This window comes from Arvicola amphibius, chromosome 7 (assembly GCF_903992535.2).
Source record: "Arvicola amphibius chromosome 7, mArvAmp1.2, whole genome shotgun sequence".
Classification (NCBI taxonomy): Eukaryota; Metazoa; Chordata; class Mammalia; order Rodentia; family Cricetidae; genus Arvicola; species Arvicola amphibius.
In genome coordinates, this window is record NC_052053.1 from 5,538,206 (window position 1) to 5,558,707 (window position 20,502).

At 39.5% G+C, this 20,502-nt stretch overlaps 1 protein-coding gene across 1 annotated transcript in view; it reads right to left on the reverse strand.

Moving 5' to 3' along the window:
- Ppp1r1c (protein phosphatase 1 regulatory inhibitor subunit 1C) overlaps positions 1-20,502 on the reverse strand; it is a 106,271-nt gene that overhangs the window by 36,521 nt on the left and 49,248 nt on the right. Inside the window, exons 3-4 of the mRNA XM_038337216.1 lie at positions 14,065-14,099; positions 8,612-8,672 (exon numbers count right to left, since the gene is read on the reverse strand). Coding sequence (XP_038193144.1) covers positions 8,612-8,672; positions 14,065-14,099 — 96 coding nt within the window. The remainder of the gene's footprint in view (positions 1-8,611; positions 8,673-14,064; positions 14,100-20,502) is intronic.

Sequence of the window (20,502 nt, forward strand, 5' to 3'; positions counted from 1 at the left end):
AAGGGGTGTGTGTATGTCTCTCTCTGTATGTGTGTATGTATGTATAACAGAGAGTGAGAGAAAGATGAAAGCACAGAAGGAATTAAAAGGATGGAGGGTGGAGGCCAAGGTCTAAAAGGAGGTGGGGGTGGGGAAGAGCAAGACAAGGAGATGGAGAAAAGCATGGCAAATGTTGCATGATGTTATTTGTTGCTCTAACATGTAGAATCTGTCCTTCGACCGCTATCTGTTGGCGTGAGAGCAGAAGGGGATGTCCTTGGAGAGGAGCAGGCACAAAGGACTGAAAGGTGGCAAGGGGGGAGGGGGAAACACGTGCAAAGTACAACCATATCCATGTCTACAGCGCTACAGTGAAACCCATTATTTTCTATCTTCAGAAAACAATTGTTAATAGAACATGCCATTGTCTCAGAATACAGCCCAGCTCCTAAGTACAGGCCTCAGAAAACCCTCAGCAGCTCACAGTGTTTGGAAAGGATTCTTTCACATTCTGTCTGTGCAGTTCTGTCAAATCATCTGCCTGGAATCTCCCCTCCACTCCTCTCTTTCGAGAGCTTTCTCTTCCCACCTCTGAAAACAGAAGTCCTGTGTCTACCGTGAAGCCTCCCTTGGATGTGGCTAGAGACTTCCTCCCCAACCTTCTGCTGCTGCTATCCAAATCCATCTCGTAATTAGCTTCCATACAGCTCATAGTTTCAGCTGACATTTTTTTAACTGTAGGCAGAGATGACGTTTAGCTCATCCCAACTCCAGAGCTTAATCTGTGACCTGGCAGACAGAAGGCATTTTATAAATGTTGGCAGCGTGAGGGAGTAATTGAGTCAATGAATAAAACACACACAAGAAATTGATAGTTGTTTTCTTCAATATGGACAAAATTAAGCCGTTATTATAATTTCTAAATCAGAAAGATTACTTACCCACAGATTCAGCATTTATTATGGGCTCTTGCTATACAAATGGAAAATGAAACAGAATACACCTGCCATGGTTCCTGTCCTGGAGGGAGTCAGTTTAGCTCATGGGGAATCACAGATACCACATAGAGGCATGTGTAGAATTCACCACCAATCTCAAAGGATTTAGAATGGGATCGAGGAGAAACTTTCTACAGAAGTGAGGCTGGGTACAAAGCACGAAGAACAACAGCCTCGTTTATTTTCACAGAACTAAGAGTAGCTCAGCATAGCCGCAGAGGGAGTGAGAGGGTGAGTGGGAAATAAAAGAGGGGGTGAGACTCGTCTGCAATTCTTTCTTTGTAACGTCTTTATGCGGTTTGTGTTTCAGGGAAATTGTAGCCTCATAAAAAGAGTTTGGCAATGTTCCTTCTGTTCCTATTGTGTGGAACAATTTGAGAGGTATTGGTATTGGTTCTCTGAAAATCTTGTAGAACTCTGAGCTGAAACCATCTGGTCCTGGGCTTTTTTTAATGGTTGGGAGATTTTGATGACTCTTTCTATTTCTTTAGCAGTTATAGGGCTATTTAATTTGGTTGTCTGGTCTTGATTTATTACACAGCCGAAAAAAAAAATAATGACATCTTGAAATTTGAAGGCAAATAGATGGATCTAGAAAACATGATTTTGAGTGAGGAAACCCAGACCCAGAAAGACGATTATCATATGTACTCACTCATAAGTGGCTTTTAGACATAAAATAAAGAAAACAGCCTACAATTCACAATCTCAGAGAACCAAGACAACAATGAGGACCCTAAGAGAGACATGCATGAATCTAATCTACATGGGTAGTAGGAAAAGACAAGATCTCCTGAGTAAATTGGGAGCATGGGGACCTTGGGAGAGGGTTGGACATGAGAGAAGAGGCAGGGACAGGAGGAGAGAAAAATGTAGAGCTCAATAAAAGATTATGCATGAAAAAAAGAAAAGAAAAGAGGGGAGGTAGGCTGTGGCTAGTCGGGTAAGAAAGCGCAAGATTTACTTACTTAAGGTCCTTACTCAGAAATACCTAGAGGAATGAGAAGCAAGACTACGATTTATGCTGGAATAGCCAGCATTCCAGGGGGAATTGTGCCTTGGAGAGAGGTTAGCGACAAACTTAGTTTGAGGACAGCGCTGTTATTGTAGGAGGATCTACAGCATATTTGCATTTTAAAAATAAATTTGTGTTTTAAACTAATCACAGAGATCATTTTTTAAGAAAACCTGAATAATTTGTAGCAACCAGAATGAAAAGATTGTATAAGAAGATTCCCATTAAGAAAGCTTGGGGGACCAATGTTCGAGTTCTAGAACCCACCTGGCAGTGCACTAACACTTGTGACTGCCGGTCCATGGGATACAGTGCCCTCTTCTGGCTTCTGTGGGCACTCCACGCTTGTGATGCAGACATTCTGGTGAGCAAAGCACCCATACGCATACATTGTAAATAAATAATTTAAAAATCCCCTGAAGTTACAAGGTTGCAGGATCTTTGGCTATTCATTGGAGTAATCAGAATAAATCTAAAAATTGGGGAAAAAAAAAAAAAAACAAACCCTAAGAAGCCCGACCCCGGGCAGGGGATGAGCTATGTTAAGAGTCCACATCCTTGACAACATGGGGGCACAATGTCTCTTTATCTTCCGAGCTTTCTTCCCAAAATTCTATTACCCCAGTCTCATGATGAGAAAATCAGCATAAAAACCCGAAATGTTTGCCCTAGAAAAAGAGTCAACCAATGTTTTCAAAAGTTTCAAGGCTATCACACCAAGAAAAGTCTGAGAAACTGTGACGTCACAGACGAGAAAGACATAGGGAGATAAAAACCAACCGCACACAGTGTGGTCTGTATGTGGCCTCACCCCTGAATGGCTTGCAGGAAGAGAACGAAAATGTTGAACAACACAGTGCAAGTACAAAGAAGGCACCTGTATTGGTTTATGGTGTGTAATAAATGTTATACGTAAGACTTAGCAGAGATGACAGCAGGTGTACAGTCTACGGAAACAGATGCGCTAACTGCCCAGTGATTCTACTTCAAAATATATATAATTCATGTTTTTAGTGCATGACTTCAGCTGGAGAGTGCTCTGGCTGAAAAGCAGTGTTAATAAGAAAGGCAGATAGGAACCAGAACTTTCCAAAGGGATCCAAAGCATGACGATTTCCCCATTGGTTAAAAGGTGACTGTCTATTTAAACCTATTAGTGGCAGCCGCTTGGATGGTAACAAAAGCAGCTGGGATGGTCACAAAGATGGATACCAGATGGCCTGACTGACTTCATTTAGTCCTCCTCTGGCTTTGTTTCATCTCTTTAACTTTTTGTTCGGTAGAGTCACCCTCTTCTGAAGTTCCTTGGATTTTAGGCATGACAGGATCGACAGATGTCTTCATAGCAAAGGATCGTAACTGCCCCTAATAACAGTGAGCCTTGCAGGACAGACACACCATGGTGAGCTCACAAGGCACAGGAGTATACCTCCTGGAATCCCTGCCCAGTGAAGGGGTGGCAGCTGAAAGCTTTCCCAGCACCATCTTCACAGCTGGAAGCCAGCTAACAATCAATCAGCCTCTGGGCTGCTGGGGTCGGCTTTGCAAACTCCACCGTCTCCTTTACCGTCCTTTCTGTGAAATCTCAATGCTCCTTCCAATCCCCCAGAGCCTGGCTCAGGCTCCCTGACTCGTTTTCCCTCTTCTTCAGGATATGCTACGCCCATTGAATGGTGCCCTCACTTTCAAATGCTTTAAGCGGCATTATGAAGTTTATTAAAGTAGTACTCATCCCAATTTTCAATTCTGAGGTTTAATTCATCTCCTGATTCCTTAATCTCTTAAATTAGTAGTCTATGTTGATGCCGTATAACAAGAAGTCCATGTTTGTTCCCTTATGTGGCTCCACTATCTCTCAATGTTGATCTTAGAAAGAAAGAAAGGCGTCTACTTGACGTCTGAGCAGGGTGCATTCTTGGTTCCTCAACCTGAATCCACCCTCTGTTTCCAGATATGAGGGAAGATAAACTTAAAACTAGAGGAAGTAATTAGAGAGCGGTGGAGGAAGTGGGTGTGGAAAGAGAGCCGCATTTTTCTAAGGAGCAAGATTTGTGTATATTTAGAATGTGCCTTGTTACCTAGAAACCGTGCATTAAACAAGTGAACCCTACCCTGCATAGTAAATAAACTAAACTGGCACACACACACACACACACACACACACACACCTTGAAAACAAAACAAACAAAAATCTTGCAACAAAACAAAACAACAGTGAAAAAAACCCTCCAGGATTTAGAAAAACAGCTATAATGAGTACCTGCAGAAAGCCAGAAACGCTCTAAAGCAGTAGTTTTCACCCGCAAGGGTCACAACACCTCAGGGACACATGTCAGATATTCACACTACAATTCATAACAGTAGCAAAGTTATGAAGTAGCAAAGAAAATTTTGTGGTTGGGGGTCACCACAACAACAGGAGCTGTATTAAAGGGTCATGACATTAGGAAAGTTGAGAACCAGTGTTCTCAGGAGACAGGCAGGGTGGAAACACCCTAGTAAGCAGCTCCAACGCCCGGTCCCTCTCTTTTTGCCTTCCCTTTCTGTAGAATACTTAGTAAAGGCAGGAGAGTGTGGAGCTGACTGCTTCCTTCCGGGACTGCTTCCTTCCAGGAACTTCCCGAGACACAGTCACAGTACAATCCCTGTTAATTTACCTGCACTGTCTTTGAGCTGTGTATCCATAGTGCACTCAGCCCCGTGACAAAGACACATTTACTGTACGCTTGGTGTCTGCATCCAAATTCACCACAGCCAAAACCTCGTTCTTCCACTTTCTGGAAACTATGTCTGACTGCACTGTTAGTTCTCTTGGGAAAGCGGGACACGGCATCTGTGAGGAGCCGCTGGGTGAAATGAAGCCGCAACCAGACTGTGTTGAAAGGGAACCAGAATGCCAAAGAATACTTTCTAAGTCTGCCTGTAGCTGAGCTGAATCAAATCATAGTCTCTCTTGCAAGACACGGTGAAGCCATGCTTTGTAGGATCAGGTACCCTTGGAGCTGACTTCATTCCCATTGGGCAAGGGAAGATCTGCAGCAGGTTTCATCCTTTCCCCAGGCACTAGCTATGCTTTCCGCATTTTCTCATTGCTGAACTCCGAAGGCCTTGAAGAAAATGGGCGTGGCTGCCCCTCATTCTCCATCGAGGGTCCAAATAACTACTTAAAACGGACCCACATACGATAGGTCGATTAAAGCTTTTCCCACTCACATTTTGCTTGCTTCCCTAGCAATTTATGCCAGATGATCTCCATGGCATAAAGAAGAGAAGACACAAAGATTGACCCTGAGTTTCTGAAGGTGGCTCAGCTCACAAACGGAGATATGAAGCTAGAGACCCTGATGAGCTGTCCCTCAAAATCCACGTTCTTTCATGCTGGTTCCCCTGAAATCAGTGTGACAAGCAACTTCCCCTGCAGATAAGACGGATCATCCTTCAGTAATATACCCCCCTTGCCCCAGTCTGAGGCCCTGCTCCTTAGAACTGTTTTAGCCTTTCTACCAGGTCATTCGGTTTCTATGCTGAGTTCTTCCTTATTTTCATTTGTTGCTCTCTTTATGAGAGGAGGCTAAATTAAGATTAAAAATGTATGAATGCAGCTGTCTTTGGAGAAAGAGCGCTCACAGGGCACTGAAGCAACTAAAATTTTCCTTTACAAGAAATCCGAGAGAAGATGTTTGTGAAATAAAGGAAACACACGGCTTGCTGTACATTAAGAATAGAAATATAATACTAATGAGCTCTGCACACTAAGTGGGTTTCCTATCTGCTCCTTTGTTTAATGTTCAGGTTCCACTGAAATCAATAGCACTTACTTTGCAGTAAATCACATTTGAATTCCAGTAGAACACACATACACACCACACACACACACACACACACACACACACACACACACACACACAGCGGGGAAATGAGTCAGCCATTTTCAGTGCCAGGATTCAAATTCACTTTGCTTTCCTGAAAACAAGACTCAAGCAATCCAAAAATAATTGAATCGACTGTTCTGTAAACTGCAGGCTGACAACCACACAAATAAACCCCAGGAGAGTTCACAGGGACCTCCAGCCATCCGCTGTCCTCTTTATGATAATCTTTAGAACTTTCTACTTATCTGATCATAAAGCACTAGATTATGGTGCGAGGGAAAAGCCAGTGTTTTTGATGAAAATGTCAACGTCTGTCATTTTGAAGTACAATATGTATCTTAAATTTATGGTTGATCTGTATGTTATAAAAAGTGTGGTGAGCACAGGACATCTGAAGCACCTCAGCCTGTCAAAGATGAGCGCCTCCAAGGACCTCGGAGGCGAAGGCATAGCCTTCTGTTCTGTCTGCTGGATAATTGCTAAATCATGGCAGCCAAAGTGAGCGTGAACCTGAGGGAGACCCAAGTGCTTCGGGGCACTCTCTTTTTCTGTCTGCGTTTTGTTCCGTTTGACAGAATTGTAATGGATTTGTATTAAGAATATGAGAGAGGAATTTATTTTCTCTGTGGATGGCACAGCATTGAGATCATTGAAATCATAACGGACGGAAGAATCAGAAGACAAACTGTGATCCGTCAATTCTACAGCCCAGCTCTAGACGTGGAAAATCCCATTGAGACGACAATGCCGACTTCCGTTTTGCTGAAGCAAAAAAAAGGCTGATTGTTTGACAGCGAGAAATGATTGGTGAATATGAAGATCAGCAGAAACGGAGGTGAGGACACCTCAGATTCACAGTAGCTTTCTGTCTGTCAACAATGCGTATGGGTGCAGCAAGAACTAATTCGATGTTGCTTGCACGAAGAATTAAGTTGAGGATGGAAGACTATCTCAGGCACAATTGCCTCCTAGTTTTTGTTGTTGCTTTGCTGGTTTGTTTGTTTGTTTGCTCGTTTCACAACTGTTAATTGCCTCTGTGGGCGCCTTACACCCCCAGCAAGCCATTTGACTCTCACTGTTCCCCTGCAATGCGAAGAACTTCCCATTTGGGACTACGGCATTAATGTCTTTACCATCTCAACACCACTCCCTTCGTTCAGCCACCCGTCTTATGATTAAAGCTACTCTCTGCACTCAAAACAGACCATATGTTACCATGGGTTCAATTGGTCTTCAGACACCCATTTCCAGCTCTTAGGAACAGATAGATGGAGGGAATCATTTAGAATTGCCCTTCTCTTCTGTCATAAGCTGAAAACTAACAGAAATAGTCACTGAGTAACTTGTATCAATACCCGGATCGCTTCATGAAATCATGGCTGTGCTCCCTTAAGGCTTTATCTCATTATTGTAGATGGTGGTTGTTGAAGAACAATCTCTGGGCTCCACAGTGTAAAGTTATATTTAAAATACTTCAGTTGAACTAGCTTCCTTAAATGCTAGAATTCCACATTCTTAAGATAGTTGAGAGCTAAAAATAATGAGCATCACAGCCCCTTAGGCCTCGGAGTTTAAGATTTTCCTTTCAAAATAATATAGTTATTCTCTGAGGACTTGAGGACTGCTTTATTTAGCTTAAGCTACCCCAAAATAAAACAGAGGAAAGAACTGGGCAGTTACACATTTATCATTCATTGTTGCCCATTCATGCCAAAGCTGAAATGTCTTGAAGAATACAAATCACTTACAATGAAGAAATATCTTTAAAATGCCACACTAATCTTTAGACAAGACTGCCTAGGAATTTCTGCAATTGCTTTGGGATAAGCTGCAATGCATCATGTACTCATCCTTGTACAAATAAACACACCCTTTTATAATTGCATGGAACTGAGATTTGCTGAGAGTAGCTATGGATCCATTTATATCCCACCTCCCCCAAAAGAGGATAAAAAGTGGGAACTTTCACTCCCGGTTTAGACTGCTAAGCTTCCCCGCTGGCTTCTGGGGCACTGAATCAGAGCTGGAGGGCTCTGGGTGATGAACCCAGAGAAAACAGCCAGGGAGCCAAGCTGGGAGGCAAGATACTGGCCTGGACAGAGGCTGCTTGTGTCAGGACCATTTGTGTGTGAAAAAGAAAAGAAGCCTTTCTTGGAACTAGTAATAGTCAAAATACTGATACACTTAAATGTTACTTGGCAGTTCCACGCTGAAGGGAAATTCTGGGGAAACGCCAACATCTGAGCTAGCGTTCTCTGTTGTGATTGGGCAGCTGGCAGGATCCTGCTCCACAAATTGGTGCTAGGTGGGGTTGGGCAGAGTGGCTCCTGACCCGAGGCAGTGAGGCACCCCTTGGCATTCCATTTCCACCCAGCTCAAACTCCTCTGCTTTCCTTGAATTAAGGGGAAAAAACAACAACAACAAAATAAAATAAAAAAAAAAACAAACCAAACTCCTGATAGTCATGCGCCAATCAGCAAGCATAATTAGAGATTATGGAAAAATTCACAGAAAAGATACAAAGAAAGGTGAAAGAAAAAAATCTTTGTCATTATTTTGAAAATTTGTTTTCCCATTCTAAGATTCTGGGACTCTGCTGTCATCAGTTCCTCAACTGAGATGTAAACGCCTTCCCATCACAGCGTTGAGACCAGCACGCAATCTACTGAACAGTCTACGCGACAAACAGTTTTCAGCCCTGAACAACCACCGTTCACGACACCCCAAAACGGTACCTGAACAGTACCTTTCATGGCAGGCGGTGTGTACACACTCTGCTTCCTCTGCTTAGGGGATGCGTTCTGCGACTGTGGACAAAGGAAAAGAAAGCATTAGACATTCGTCAAAAGTACATTGCAGTCCGGGACTGAGGAGGATAACGCCGCAATATATCTCAAAGGGCTTTCTGATGTCTCCCTGTCAAGAAGTAGAGCTGTAGTCAGCTGTAGACACACTCAGGGGTACCACAGACCTCCAAAACCCAAAGCTCTGTGTTATCTTAAAATTCTCACGCTTTTATATTTTCATTGTTAACATTAGTTTAACAGTACTGTATGTGATTTTATTGTACTTATTATTTTTCATTTGTTGGATTGTTTGTCCACTGTGTGTGGATATGTGTGCATGTGCAGATACCATGATGCATGTGTTGAGGTCAGAGGACAGTTTGTGGAATTGCTTCTCTCCTTTCAGGGCATGCATGTGGGAGATCAAACTTGGGGTGTCAGACTTGGTGGTAAGTGCCACTGCCTTCACCTATTAAGGTATCTTGCCTGCCCTCAGAGTAGTTTATTTTAAGAAAATAAAAGAATGTTAATTCAATTGCAAGAAAAACATAGTATACAAAGTATACTTCAAAAAGTATGCCAGACATAGACATACACAGTGTGTGTGTGTGTGTGTGTGTGTGTGTGTGTGTGTTCTGTTTCTGTAATTAATGTGAGTTCCAAAGGGAAAATTTGAGTTCTTTATTCATAAAAGGAATTCCAAACCTTCTTGAATTCCCACTTTCAATCTAAGCCTTGCTTTTACTTAGAACAAAAATGTCAAGGCAATACTTTCTGTTTGTCTAAGAGGTAAGTCCTTTCTTACCAAAACCGCTACATTGAACTGTTACCTAAATACCCCAGATCAGAATAAGGTTACTAAGAGGTTTCACATTTTAAAAATGGTAGAAACAAGAATATACCTCATGGTCAAAACCAGCATCCTTTAATCACATGGAATCATCTATATATTAAAGATATTATTTATTATTATTATTTATATAGTTCATTCACCTATCAGATTGTGTCCTAATAACTTTTTAGACAATGTACATTTATTGATACACTATAATAATGCAATGTAGTATTTATTTATGTTTTTACAATAATATTTATTGAAAGGATAGAATTGTAGTATGGCTTAGCATGCACAAAGCATCATGTTTGCTAGTCACGTCACAAAACATAGTTGTGTATGTTGGTAATTCTAGCAGTAGCGAGGAGGAATAAGGAGCATCAGAAGGTCAAGGCCAGCCACTACCATCCAGTGACACTGAAGCTACATGAGACTTGAAAATATTTTTAAAAATGATATTAACTTATATTTTAATGTGATGAAGGAAAAGGTCCTAATTAATGATTTCTAGTGTCTGCAGTAATCTTTGTTGGTAAAACCATAAGTATAAACAGTTACAAGATATATTTGAGGGCTGGCTTTATGCTTTCTGTGTATATAAGAAAAAATGCAAGGTGCAAAGTTTGAAAGAAAGCAGAAACGATTTTGTAAAGTTTTAACTTGAATTGAGTCGCATCTATGCAAATTAAATTGTCCTCAAAAATCATCATCTTGGTGTTACTGTTCACTGATTCAAAATATGTCTATCAAAAAACGAAGGTAAGAAAATTGAAACAAACACTGGCCAAACACTTAGGAAATGAACAAGCTGCCCAGGAGGTTGCCTTTCTCCTTATACTGAGGATCAAACCCCGGGCCTCACACAGGCACACTCTCCACCAAGTCATGTCCCAGCCCAGCATATTCTCTAACAGGGCTCTCTGGTACCAGTCTACGTTAGTGCTAACTGGGTGGGTGACTGATGACTCCTGGGGGAGCGTTCATGCTCCAGTCATATCAGACTGATCTTGACGAGCAGCTACGACCTCCGGGGTTCCTTGTATCTTTTTCCATATACACATTCTTAGATGCTTAGAAACGAATTCTATGCAAGTGTTGTGGTCTTTTAGTAAGGTAATGACAAAGCCTACTTTACATAAGTGCTTAGTTTTCAAAGTATTTTTTGCCTTTACTGACTCAGTAAATTATTCAGATTGGCACTCTAGCATGTGTTAGTTAAAGCCACATAAAACCTGCGAGGGCTTGGAAAGAAATTCTAGACACTAAAATTCAAAATTTAACCACATTTTTTTTTTTTTCCCGGATGGGCTCTGCTTGCTGGCGACTTGCCGCAGCTACTTTAATGGAGGTCTTCCTGATTCAGCAGCAGCAAAACAAACAAACAAACAAACAAAACTGCTTCTTGGTTTTTTTTTTGTTTTTGTTTTTGTTTTTTTTGTTTTTTTTTTTTTTTCAAGCAGTGGCTTCCTGGTTCACCAGATGGCTCTTACTCTGTAGAGAGGTCCAATACAGAGCATTTAAATGAGGTTTGGAAGCAGAGTGCTACAAATTGCTTAATGGCAACATAGACCCACTATGTGCCTAAAAATGGGACAATCTACATGGCTCTCGGGGCAGCGAACATATCTCTGCCATTTGGACCGGGCAGAGCAAGTAGGCAGGGCTGTGTTGGCCCTAGCCACACCAGCTTAGTATTTTAAGAAGCAGTCCTGGTCAGAAAAGAATTACAGATACACAATAAACACAGATTCAAATGAAAAAGACCTCTAAGTGGGTCACAGTGTTGGATAAATATATGTAGGCTGTGGAGAGAGAAGAAAAAAGAGTATAAGAGAGTTACAAAAAGAACTAAATTATTTTTTAAAAAAATAAAGTCTTTAAAGAGAGAGAGTTCAACAGTAATAGATTAAAGAAAAAAAAGAAAAACAAGCCATGTAAAGATGTAAAATACAAAGAGAGTCTGGATTATGTATATTATTGCATTTTCTTTGAATTTCTTGACTGTGAAGGAACTAAGTACAGAGAGATATTTCATTGTACAGACTGCTAAACTAAACCAACATATATACTCTAAAGGTATCTTGATTTCAGAATCTGGGTCTAAGGATATGTTGTTTTGGAAAAGAGATTCTTCCTGTGTTTCCATAGAGGATGAAAACCTGTGGAACCTTTATAAACTAATGTGGTTTGATGGATCAAAATCCCCCCAGAAAAAATCATTGTGAACACCCCCCCAAAACTACTTTTCCCAATAAAAAGCAGAAAGCACTTTGGAAAAAAACTACATCCAAATTACCAAATATTGTTTATAATTATTTGTTTATATTTAAAGGGGGATATGATATAGATATGAATAATTTGCATTGGTATAAATCTTGGTTTATTGGTACAAATTTAAGGCCAATTTGCTATATGTATATTTCTGCTCATGATTAAGGTATTGTGTTTGTGCACCTCATTTAAAAATATAATGTATAATTAAGAAATATAGGTTAATAAATAATCGTCTATAATAGTCAAGCTTGTAGTCATGTTAATTAGATTTTCTAGATGTACAGAGATATATTTCAGATGGACAGGCATTCTTCAAACCTTTTGAAGACTACAGAATATGACATTTAAAATGCTTAAGAACTTAGGGCTTTTCATGACATGAGGCACATCTGCTCCTGGCAGCACCAATCAGCTTCAAGAGGATGATAGACATTGAAGAGACTCCTCATGGAGCTGGTTAGCCATCTGGGCAAGAAACTGCTTTTGCCTGGATTGTTTCATGGTATGCTGTGTGAACTGGACATGCAGGACCCACAGAGAAATGACTGCTGAACTTGCCTAAAGGTGAGACCATCCTACGGGGTTCCTGCTTTATGAAAAAGTCTGCCATACAATCTTCTGGACACAGGAGAAAGTAACTGACAAACTGCCAATATAGGCAGAATTGTTTTTGATATTTCTTGCCTCATGGGAAAGTCTGCCAGAGAAACTTGCCTCATGGGAAAGTCTGTAGGCTGACAATGAATGCCCCAACAGTACAGAAGAACCTTGGGTGACTGTCCAGGCAGTGAGATGTCTCTGTCAATTCTAGAGTTTTGGAAGTTGCTTACAATGAACTTCCTGTTTACTTAGGTAATATTATATCCATCTGGGGTATTTGTTGAAGTTGAAGAATAGATAGTTATAATTATAGTTTTCCTTAGTTATGTTAAAAGATAAAGTAGATACAAATATTGTAACTGTAATTCTTGCTTGATACCTGCTTTGTTATCTGTAATTTTACTATGTTAAAGTTAAAACCTTCCATTTTATTTAAACAGAAAAGGGTAATGGTGTTGGGAAGTCCTTCTGTATGTGTTGCTTTTATTGGTTAATGAATAAAGAAGCTGTTTAGGACAGTGGCTGGATTAGGTGGGAAAAACTAAACTGAATCCTGGGAGAAAGAAGGAGGAGTCAGAGAGAAGCCATGAAGCCCTGACAGGGACAGATGCTGAATGGAATTTTACCCGGTAAGCCACAGCCACGTGACAATACACAGATTAATAAAAATGAGTTAATTCTGGATGTAAGAGCTAGCTAGTAAGAAACTAGAGCTAATAGGCCAAGCAATGATTTAATTAATAATTTCTGAGTGATTGTTTCAGGTCTAAACAGCCAGGGGGCTCCTACAACAAAGCTGTACAAAATGTTATTTGGTATTTAACACTTTCTAGAATTTCCTCTTTGGGTGTTGTATGCTGACTCATGATCATAGAAACTGCTTGCATCCACAGTCCATCCATTCTCTCTTTGTTTCATTACTAGGCCTACATAACTTCTTCATATTTTATATATGCTATCAGATCCCCAAGACTCCCCGGGCTCCGACTTCCTATCTGAATTCTTCCTTTAGATATGGGAAATGGTAGAGATGTGCAGAGTTCAGACTGGCACTGAGTTTGCATTTGAACACATTACTTGGTGACCCCATTAGTTCTGGTTATCAAGGCTCTAGTCTAGAGGAAATTGTTCTCCCCAGACTTGGACGATGGGGCTGACTTTGTCTCTAAACAGCTGAAGAGCTTTTGACATGTGCCCGGCACTGCCTCCATCTCCTTACTCTTGAATTCCAATGCTGTCTATCCCTGCTTGTTGTGTTTACATACAATCATGCAAGAAATTAGAACTACCAGTTGCATATCTTACAACCAAAATCAAAGCTTCAATTTAGAAGTCTTTGCAGGGCTTAGCATTTCATCAAGAAGCAAAGTAGCTGAGGCAGAGATTTCTTATCATACCAGCTTCCTGTTCTTTCAGGAAGAGCAACCTGAATACTTTCTATATCACACTGATATTTATTTATGTCAACTGCTTATGTTATTGGTGTATTATCAACCACACAGTTAACATTAATGTAGATTGGCACCCACAAACTCTGTTCCAAAGAATATCCTGGGCTGGGCATGTGGCTCTGTGGAGAATATGCCTGTGTGAGAGAGCCTACTTTTGATTCTCAGAATAAGGAGAAAAAAAAAAACCAAAAACACAGTGTTATAACAGTTAATTATGTTTTAACATATTGATACAAAATATAGGAAAACTTACTTCTTGAGTGTTGGTCACCCTCTTCTCATCGATTTCTGAAAGAGAAGTTGATATAACTCATTAGAAATGTAATGATCCTCCTTATAATGCTAACAATTTTAAAGGCATAGGTAGAAAATTTTAAACAATTGACATATGCTTATATAACAGCTGTGAGGTAGAGTTGAGAAGGACAGGGAGACAACTGGGCTGTTTCCTTCTGAAAGGAGTGTAAAGCTTAAGGAAACACATGGGAAGGCCCTGCACTTGACAACCAGGATTGCCTGCCTTCAGCATCCCGAAAGGAACACCAGGAAAACAGCTCAGCCACAAGTGATGTCATCGGTCCCCCAGTGTCAAAGCATAACCATCCTTCTGTAGTAATTGAATTTCCTGCCTTTACCAATAACTTTTGGTTATTGCTGCTCAAGGGTCTTAGAGTTTGTCACTGGCAAGCCCTGCTTCACTGCTAGGGTAATTTCTCTGACTCCTAAGAGGGCAGCAGCCTCCCTTCCATGAAACTATGTACAGAGCCAGTGGCTGCCAAATCTTTCAGTGCCCTTCTCACAGGCTGTACAGAGGGTTTGGAAGAAGAGGTACTTCACAAAAGCCCTTTGGGGGTTGTGAATTTTTCTTTTCTCCTCACTTTGTTTGGTTTCTGTCTCTTGGCTTTTTGATCTGATGAGCCTTTCCTATTTCTTAAGTTAGTCCCCAAATCAAAAGACTAATCCAATGTTCCAAAACTTAATGATGAATTTATCTCTGAATATTGGTAACTTAAGTAGATGAATACAAAATCAACTCACAGAAATCAGTAGCCTTTCTGTATACAAATGACAAATGGGCTGAGAAAGAAATCAGGAAACAACACCTTTTACAATTTTAAATATGGAAAATATTTTGGGGTAACTCTAACGAAGCAAGTGAAAAACTTGCATGATTAAAAATTTTAAAATATTGAAGAAAAATTGAATAAAATATCAGAAGATGGAAAAATATCCCATGTTCATTAATTGGTAGGATTAATATAGTAAAAATGGCCATCCTACCAAAAAGTACTCTATATATTCAATATAGGCACAGATAAAGCAGAATGTACCATGCAGTTCCTCAGAGCTAGCCATTGGTAGCAAACAGGTTTCTTCCTAGGTATGAGTATGTGTTTTCTATGCACATTTACTCATTCTTTGTAAAATAAAATATTGGAAAACTTGGGGGTATCAGTGTGTAAATTTTTGCTATCATATTTTCACTTAATACCACAAGTAGCAAAGCCAGCACAGTGATCAGTTGTAATGCTAAATCACCACAGCAACCAACAGTGGGTTTATTAGCTAGAGCCTTTTAATATTTAAGCTAGTTTCTAACCTAATATTTTAAGATCTGAAAGAACTCTAATCATTCACTTTGAACAGTAGTTTTTACTCTCTCAGAAGAGTGTCTTTCCAATAAGATCTATATTCATTCTATAATTAGTTGAAGAAAAATCATTATTGTTTTCGTTGTGTTATATTGACAAAAATTAACTTTGTTACAGAAGCGAAGATGGAGAAAACTCAGTCCTTTATCTCTATCCTGAAAATAAAGAATAAAATTTAAGTAAACTTCAAATAAAAGTGACTCAGACAAAGGCAGAGATGTCCAAAAACATGTCACAGTTTCCTGAAATTTACTGATAATTTGTTTTCCTTACTGGGTTGTTATTGGTTTGGGAACAATAATCTTTTCTGCCTCCTAACACCTCATATAAACCCACAGTGCATGCTCGTAAGGCACATTTACAAGGAGAACAAACGTAAACACGATGTTCTTCATAATTTGTACCATAGAAGTTGTCACCAGTGAGGGATGTCCATAAAAGCACATTCAAGTCTCACCAGCTCTCGACAGCATCAAAATGTCATTTATAATGACCACATGTTCTCTCCCAGGCTACAAACTGTAATCCCCATGGCCAACTTCAGCAGGCAGTTTGCAGGAACGCTGGAGCTCCAATAAAATATGAGATGAGATCCCTGTATTCAAATACTATCGAACTTTTTTAGTAACCAGAAAAATAATACCACTTTTGGGTACCACTGAAAAAAATCAATTTGTTAATTGACGAGGAGTTTTCTGGCTGAGTATCCATAATTAACAACTACAATGTTTGAGGACGAGAGCTGCTCAGAGCACATGATGCTCTGTTGCGAGAATGGGAGCTCATATCCTAGCACTCACGTCAGGTGACTCACAAATTCCTGTAAACAGAAACTGCGTGGTCATTTCCCAGCTGCCCAGATCTGAACAATCACACAGAAACTATAATAATTACAACACTGTTTGACCAATGACTTGGGTATATTTCTAGCTAACTCTTATATCTTGAATTAACTCATTTCTATTAATCTGTGTATCACCACAAGGCTATGACCTACCAGTAAGGTTCTGGTGACTGTCTCCTTCAGCAGCTACATGGCATTTCTTTGACTCCACCTACTCTCTCTAGATATCTCTTCTAGCCTGGCTATATTCTGCTCTATCACAGGTCAAAGCAGCTTTATTCATTAACCAATAGGAGCAACACATATACAGAAGCACATCCCATATTATTTCCTCCTTTCTGTCTAAATAAAAAGTAAGGTTTTTTTTTAACTTTAACATAGTAAAATTACATATACAAAACAGTTATCAAGCAAGAACTATTGTTACATTATTTAGTGCACTTACTATTTGGCAAATTAAGGAAAATACTCTATCATCCATCCTATCTTTATGAGCTCAAAGTTTTATATCTATTTTATTTCTTATCATAACTAAGGAAAACTAATTATAACTATCTATCCTTCAAATTCATCAGCGATTCCAGAAGGATATAATATTACCTAAGTATATAGGAAGTACATTGTAAGCAACTTCCAAAACTCTAGAATTGACAGAGACATCTCATTGCCTAGAGATTCACCCAAAGTTCTTCTGTAATGTTGGGGCATCCATCTTCAGCCTATAGGTCCATAGTATCTGGAAGACTTTTCAATGAAGCAGAAAATTTGAAAGACTATTTTGCCTATATTGGCAGTTTGTCAGTCACTTTCTTCTGTGTCTTGCATGTCTGACAGACTCTTTAATGAAATAAGAACCCTGAAGGGCTGTTCTGTCTTTTGGAAAGTTCAGCAGTCATTTCTCTGTGGGTCCTGCATGTTCAATTCATATAGCATACTATCAAGCAGTCCTGGTAACAACAGTTTCTTGCCCAAATGGCTAGACTTTTCACATTGAAGGCAAATTTCATAACAAGTTTCTTCAATGCATGTCAACCTCTTGAAGTAGATTGGTTCTGCCCAAGGCAGAAATGTCTCATTGTCGATAAAAATTTTTAAAAGATTTTAAATGCCATATATTGTAGGTCTTTGAAGTGTTGAAGATTATCTATCCAGCTGAAATATATTTCTGTTTATTTAGAAATCCCTAACAAACATGACTACGAGTTTGACTATTATAAATGATTATCTATTAATCTGTAATTTTAAATTATACATTACATTTTTAAATGCATTGTATAACCATAATACCTTAAACAGGAATAGAAATAAACATATAACAAAATTGATGTTAAATTTGTATCAATAAATCAAAGTTCCTATCAATAAAAAGTATTAATTTCTCTATTATATCCCCCTTGTAATGAAAACAAACATTTATAAGCAATCATTTTGGGAATTTGGGTATAGTTACTTTGCCTGTCTAAAATACCTGATTGGTCTAATAAAGAGATGAGTGGCTGATAGCTAGGCAGGAGAGAAATATAGGCAGGACTGGCAGGCAGAGAGAATAAATAGGGGGAGAAATTTAGTTAAAAGAGTGAGGAGCAAGAAAAGGAGGAGAAGAGGACTCTAGGGGCCAACCACCCAGCCACAGCCAGTTATTGAGCAAGAAGGAAAGAAAAATATATAGAATAAAGGTAAAAAGCCCAGAGGCAAAATGTAGTTAAAGATAAATGGGATAATTTAAATTAGAAAAGCTGGATAGAAACAAGCCAAGCTAATGCTGGGCATTCATAAATAAGAATAGGTCTCCATGTATTTATTCAGGAGCTGGGTGACAGGCCTCCAAAGTGTTAAAAAAACAGCTACAAATAAAGTCATATGTGATATATTCTTTCATAGAATTAGCCTCGTGAACCAACTAAAGCCAAGGAAATGAATGATTTATTCAGGGCATTGCTTGCAGAACATCAATAGCTTATAAATAGAAGGCTCTGATGGAGATTCAATTTTTTGCCGAAACTCAACAGATGCAGGCATCTGATGCATTTAGATAATCAGGGTCACTTGAGCCTTTCTTTTAAGCAGCTGTTTTGGAAATGCAATGGGAAAAGTCACCAGCAGACAAAATTGGAGAACTTCAAGCAAAAACACTATTGCAAAAAGATACTCTGAAGACTTGCCTGTTCAAAGGGAAGAACCATGATAGGCTAAACATAAAATTAAATGACAAATGATAAAGCCAAGGACAGAAAGGAGTCAAACAGCTCTTAGGACCAGAAATGTGATAGATAGATAGATAGATAGATAGATAGATAGATAGATAGATAGATAGATAGATAGATAGATAGATAGATGATGGATGGATAGATAGATACGCATGGTGGAATAAGCAGGTGAAAAACTGGGTCCAGAAGACATTGGAATCCAGAAGAAGGCAGAAACAACTGGAATTTTCAGTCTATCTGTAAAATAACTGACTCCCTGTGAGAAAGAAACAAAAGCTAGACTTGCTGCCTGGATTCAGGAGTGCACAGTTATTACTTGTGTTAGAGAAAGGCACCCAGGGCAAGACAGCCAGCAAAGCACAAGCTACAGAGGATGGCTCCCAAGGAACTGAAACAGAAATGATACTCCTAAGGGACGGTCCAACTTCCTTTCCTCAAGATGCAAAATGCCTGCTTGATAGTGAGACATGCCGCCATGCTCAACAGGCACCACACTGTAGACTGGTTACAGTGATGTGACATTAACAGTCAGGTGGCATGAGAGCAGAGGATAACATGGCAAAGCATCACCCAGAGAGACAGGATTCACTGAAAGAGGACTGAACTTTATACAACCACCACAAGTGTGTGTATGATCACAGGGTCAACAGATCAAGGTGACAGCCAATGGTCAGGGCATTCCCTTGCTGTTATCAGAGCATAACTCATGATAGGGATATTATTTTCTCCCCATTTCACAGATCCCCTTTTGTTGGATCACTTCTCATAAGTCAATGCTTTAAAACGAAGCCTACAAAAGAGATAACTGAGTTCCTGAAATGAGGAGCATTCAGTGGAAATAAAAGCTAAGCTTTTTATTTAAACTGCTAACGTTTCTGTGAAACACAGTGCCACTTAATACCTTTGCCTTCTGCCAAACTTCTCATGAAGATCATAATTTTATAGGAGATGATTTACAGTTGTCTCAAAAAACATATGAACATTTATTATATTTATTATTATGTTATGTCAATATTATTACAGTTGTAGAATTTTTGTCTTAGGAGACACTTGCACAGTGTGTATTGACTCTAAATATTACCTGAGCACAGGAGCAGACATGCTTTGAGATAGCTAATGACAATTCCCAAATCCATTACCATGATGTAAATAAAGGCATTCAAACCATTTGGTTTGGGTTATAAAGATGTAATAACAAAGCTTGGAGTGAATGATACAAGTCATATAAGTTAGTGGTGCTGGCATAACTGGATATCAACATGTAGAAGAATGAAAATAAACCCATATCTATCACCATGCACAAAACTCAAGTCCAAATGCATCAAAGACCTCAACATAAAGCCAGCCACATTCAACCTTATAGAAGAGAAAGTGGGAAATATACTTGAACACATTGGCACTGGAGACCACTTCCTAAATATAACCCCAGCAGCACAAACACTGAGAAAAACAATTAATAAGTGGGACCTCCTGAAACTGAAAAGCTTCTGTAAAGCAAAGGACACGGTCAACAAGACAAAACGACAGCCTACAGAATGGGGAAAGATCTTTACTAACCCCACATCAGACAGAGGTCTGATCTCCAAAATATACAAAGAACTCAATAAATTGGTCACCAAAAGAACACATAATCCATTAAATAAATGGAGTACAGATCTAAACAGAGAACTCTCAAGAGAGGAATCTAAAATGGCTGAAAGACACTTAAGGAAATGTTCAACATCCTTAGTCATCAGAGAAATGCAAATCAAAACAACTCTGAGATTCCGTCTTACACCTGTAAGAATGGCCAAGATCAAAAACACTGATGACAACTTATGCTGGAGAGGTTGTGGGGAAAAGAGAACACTTCTGCATTGCTGGTGGGAATGCAAGCTGTACAACCCCTCTGGATGTCAGTGTGGTGACTTCTCAGAAAATTAGGAAACAACCTTCCTCAAGACCCAGTAATAGCACTTTTGGGTATATATCCAAAGGATGCTCAATCA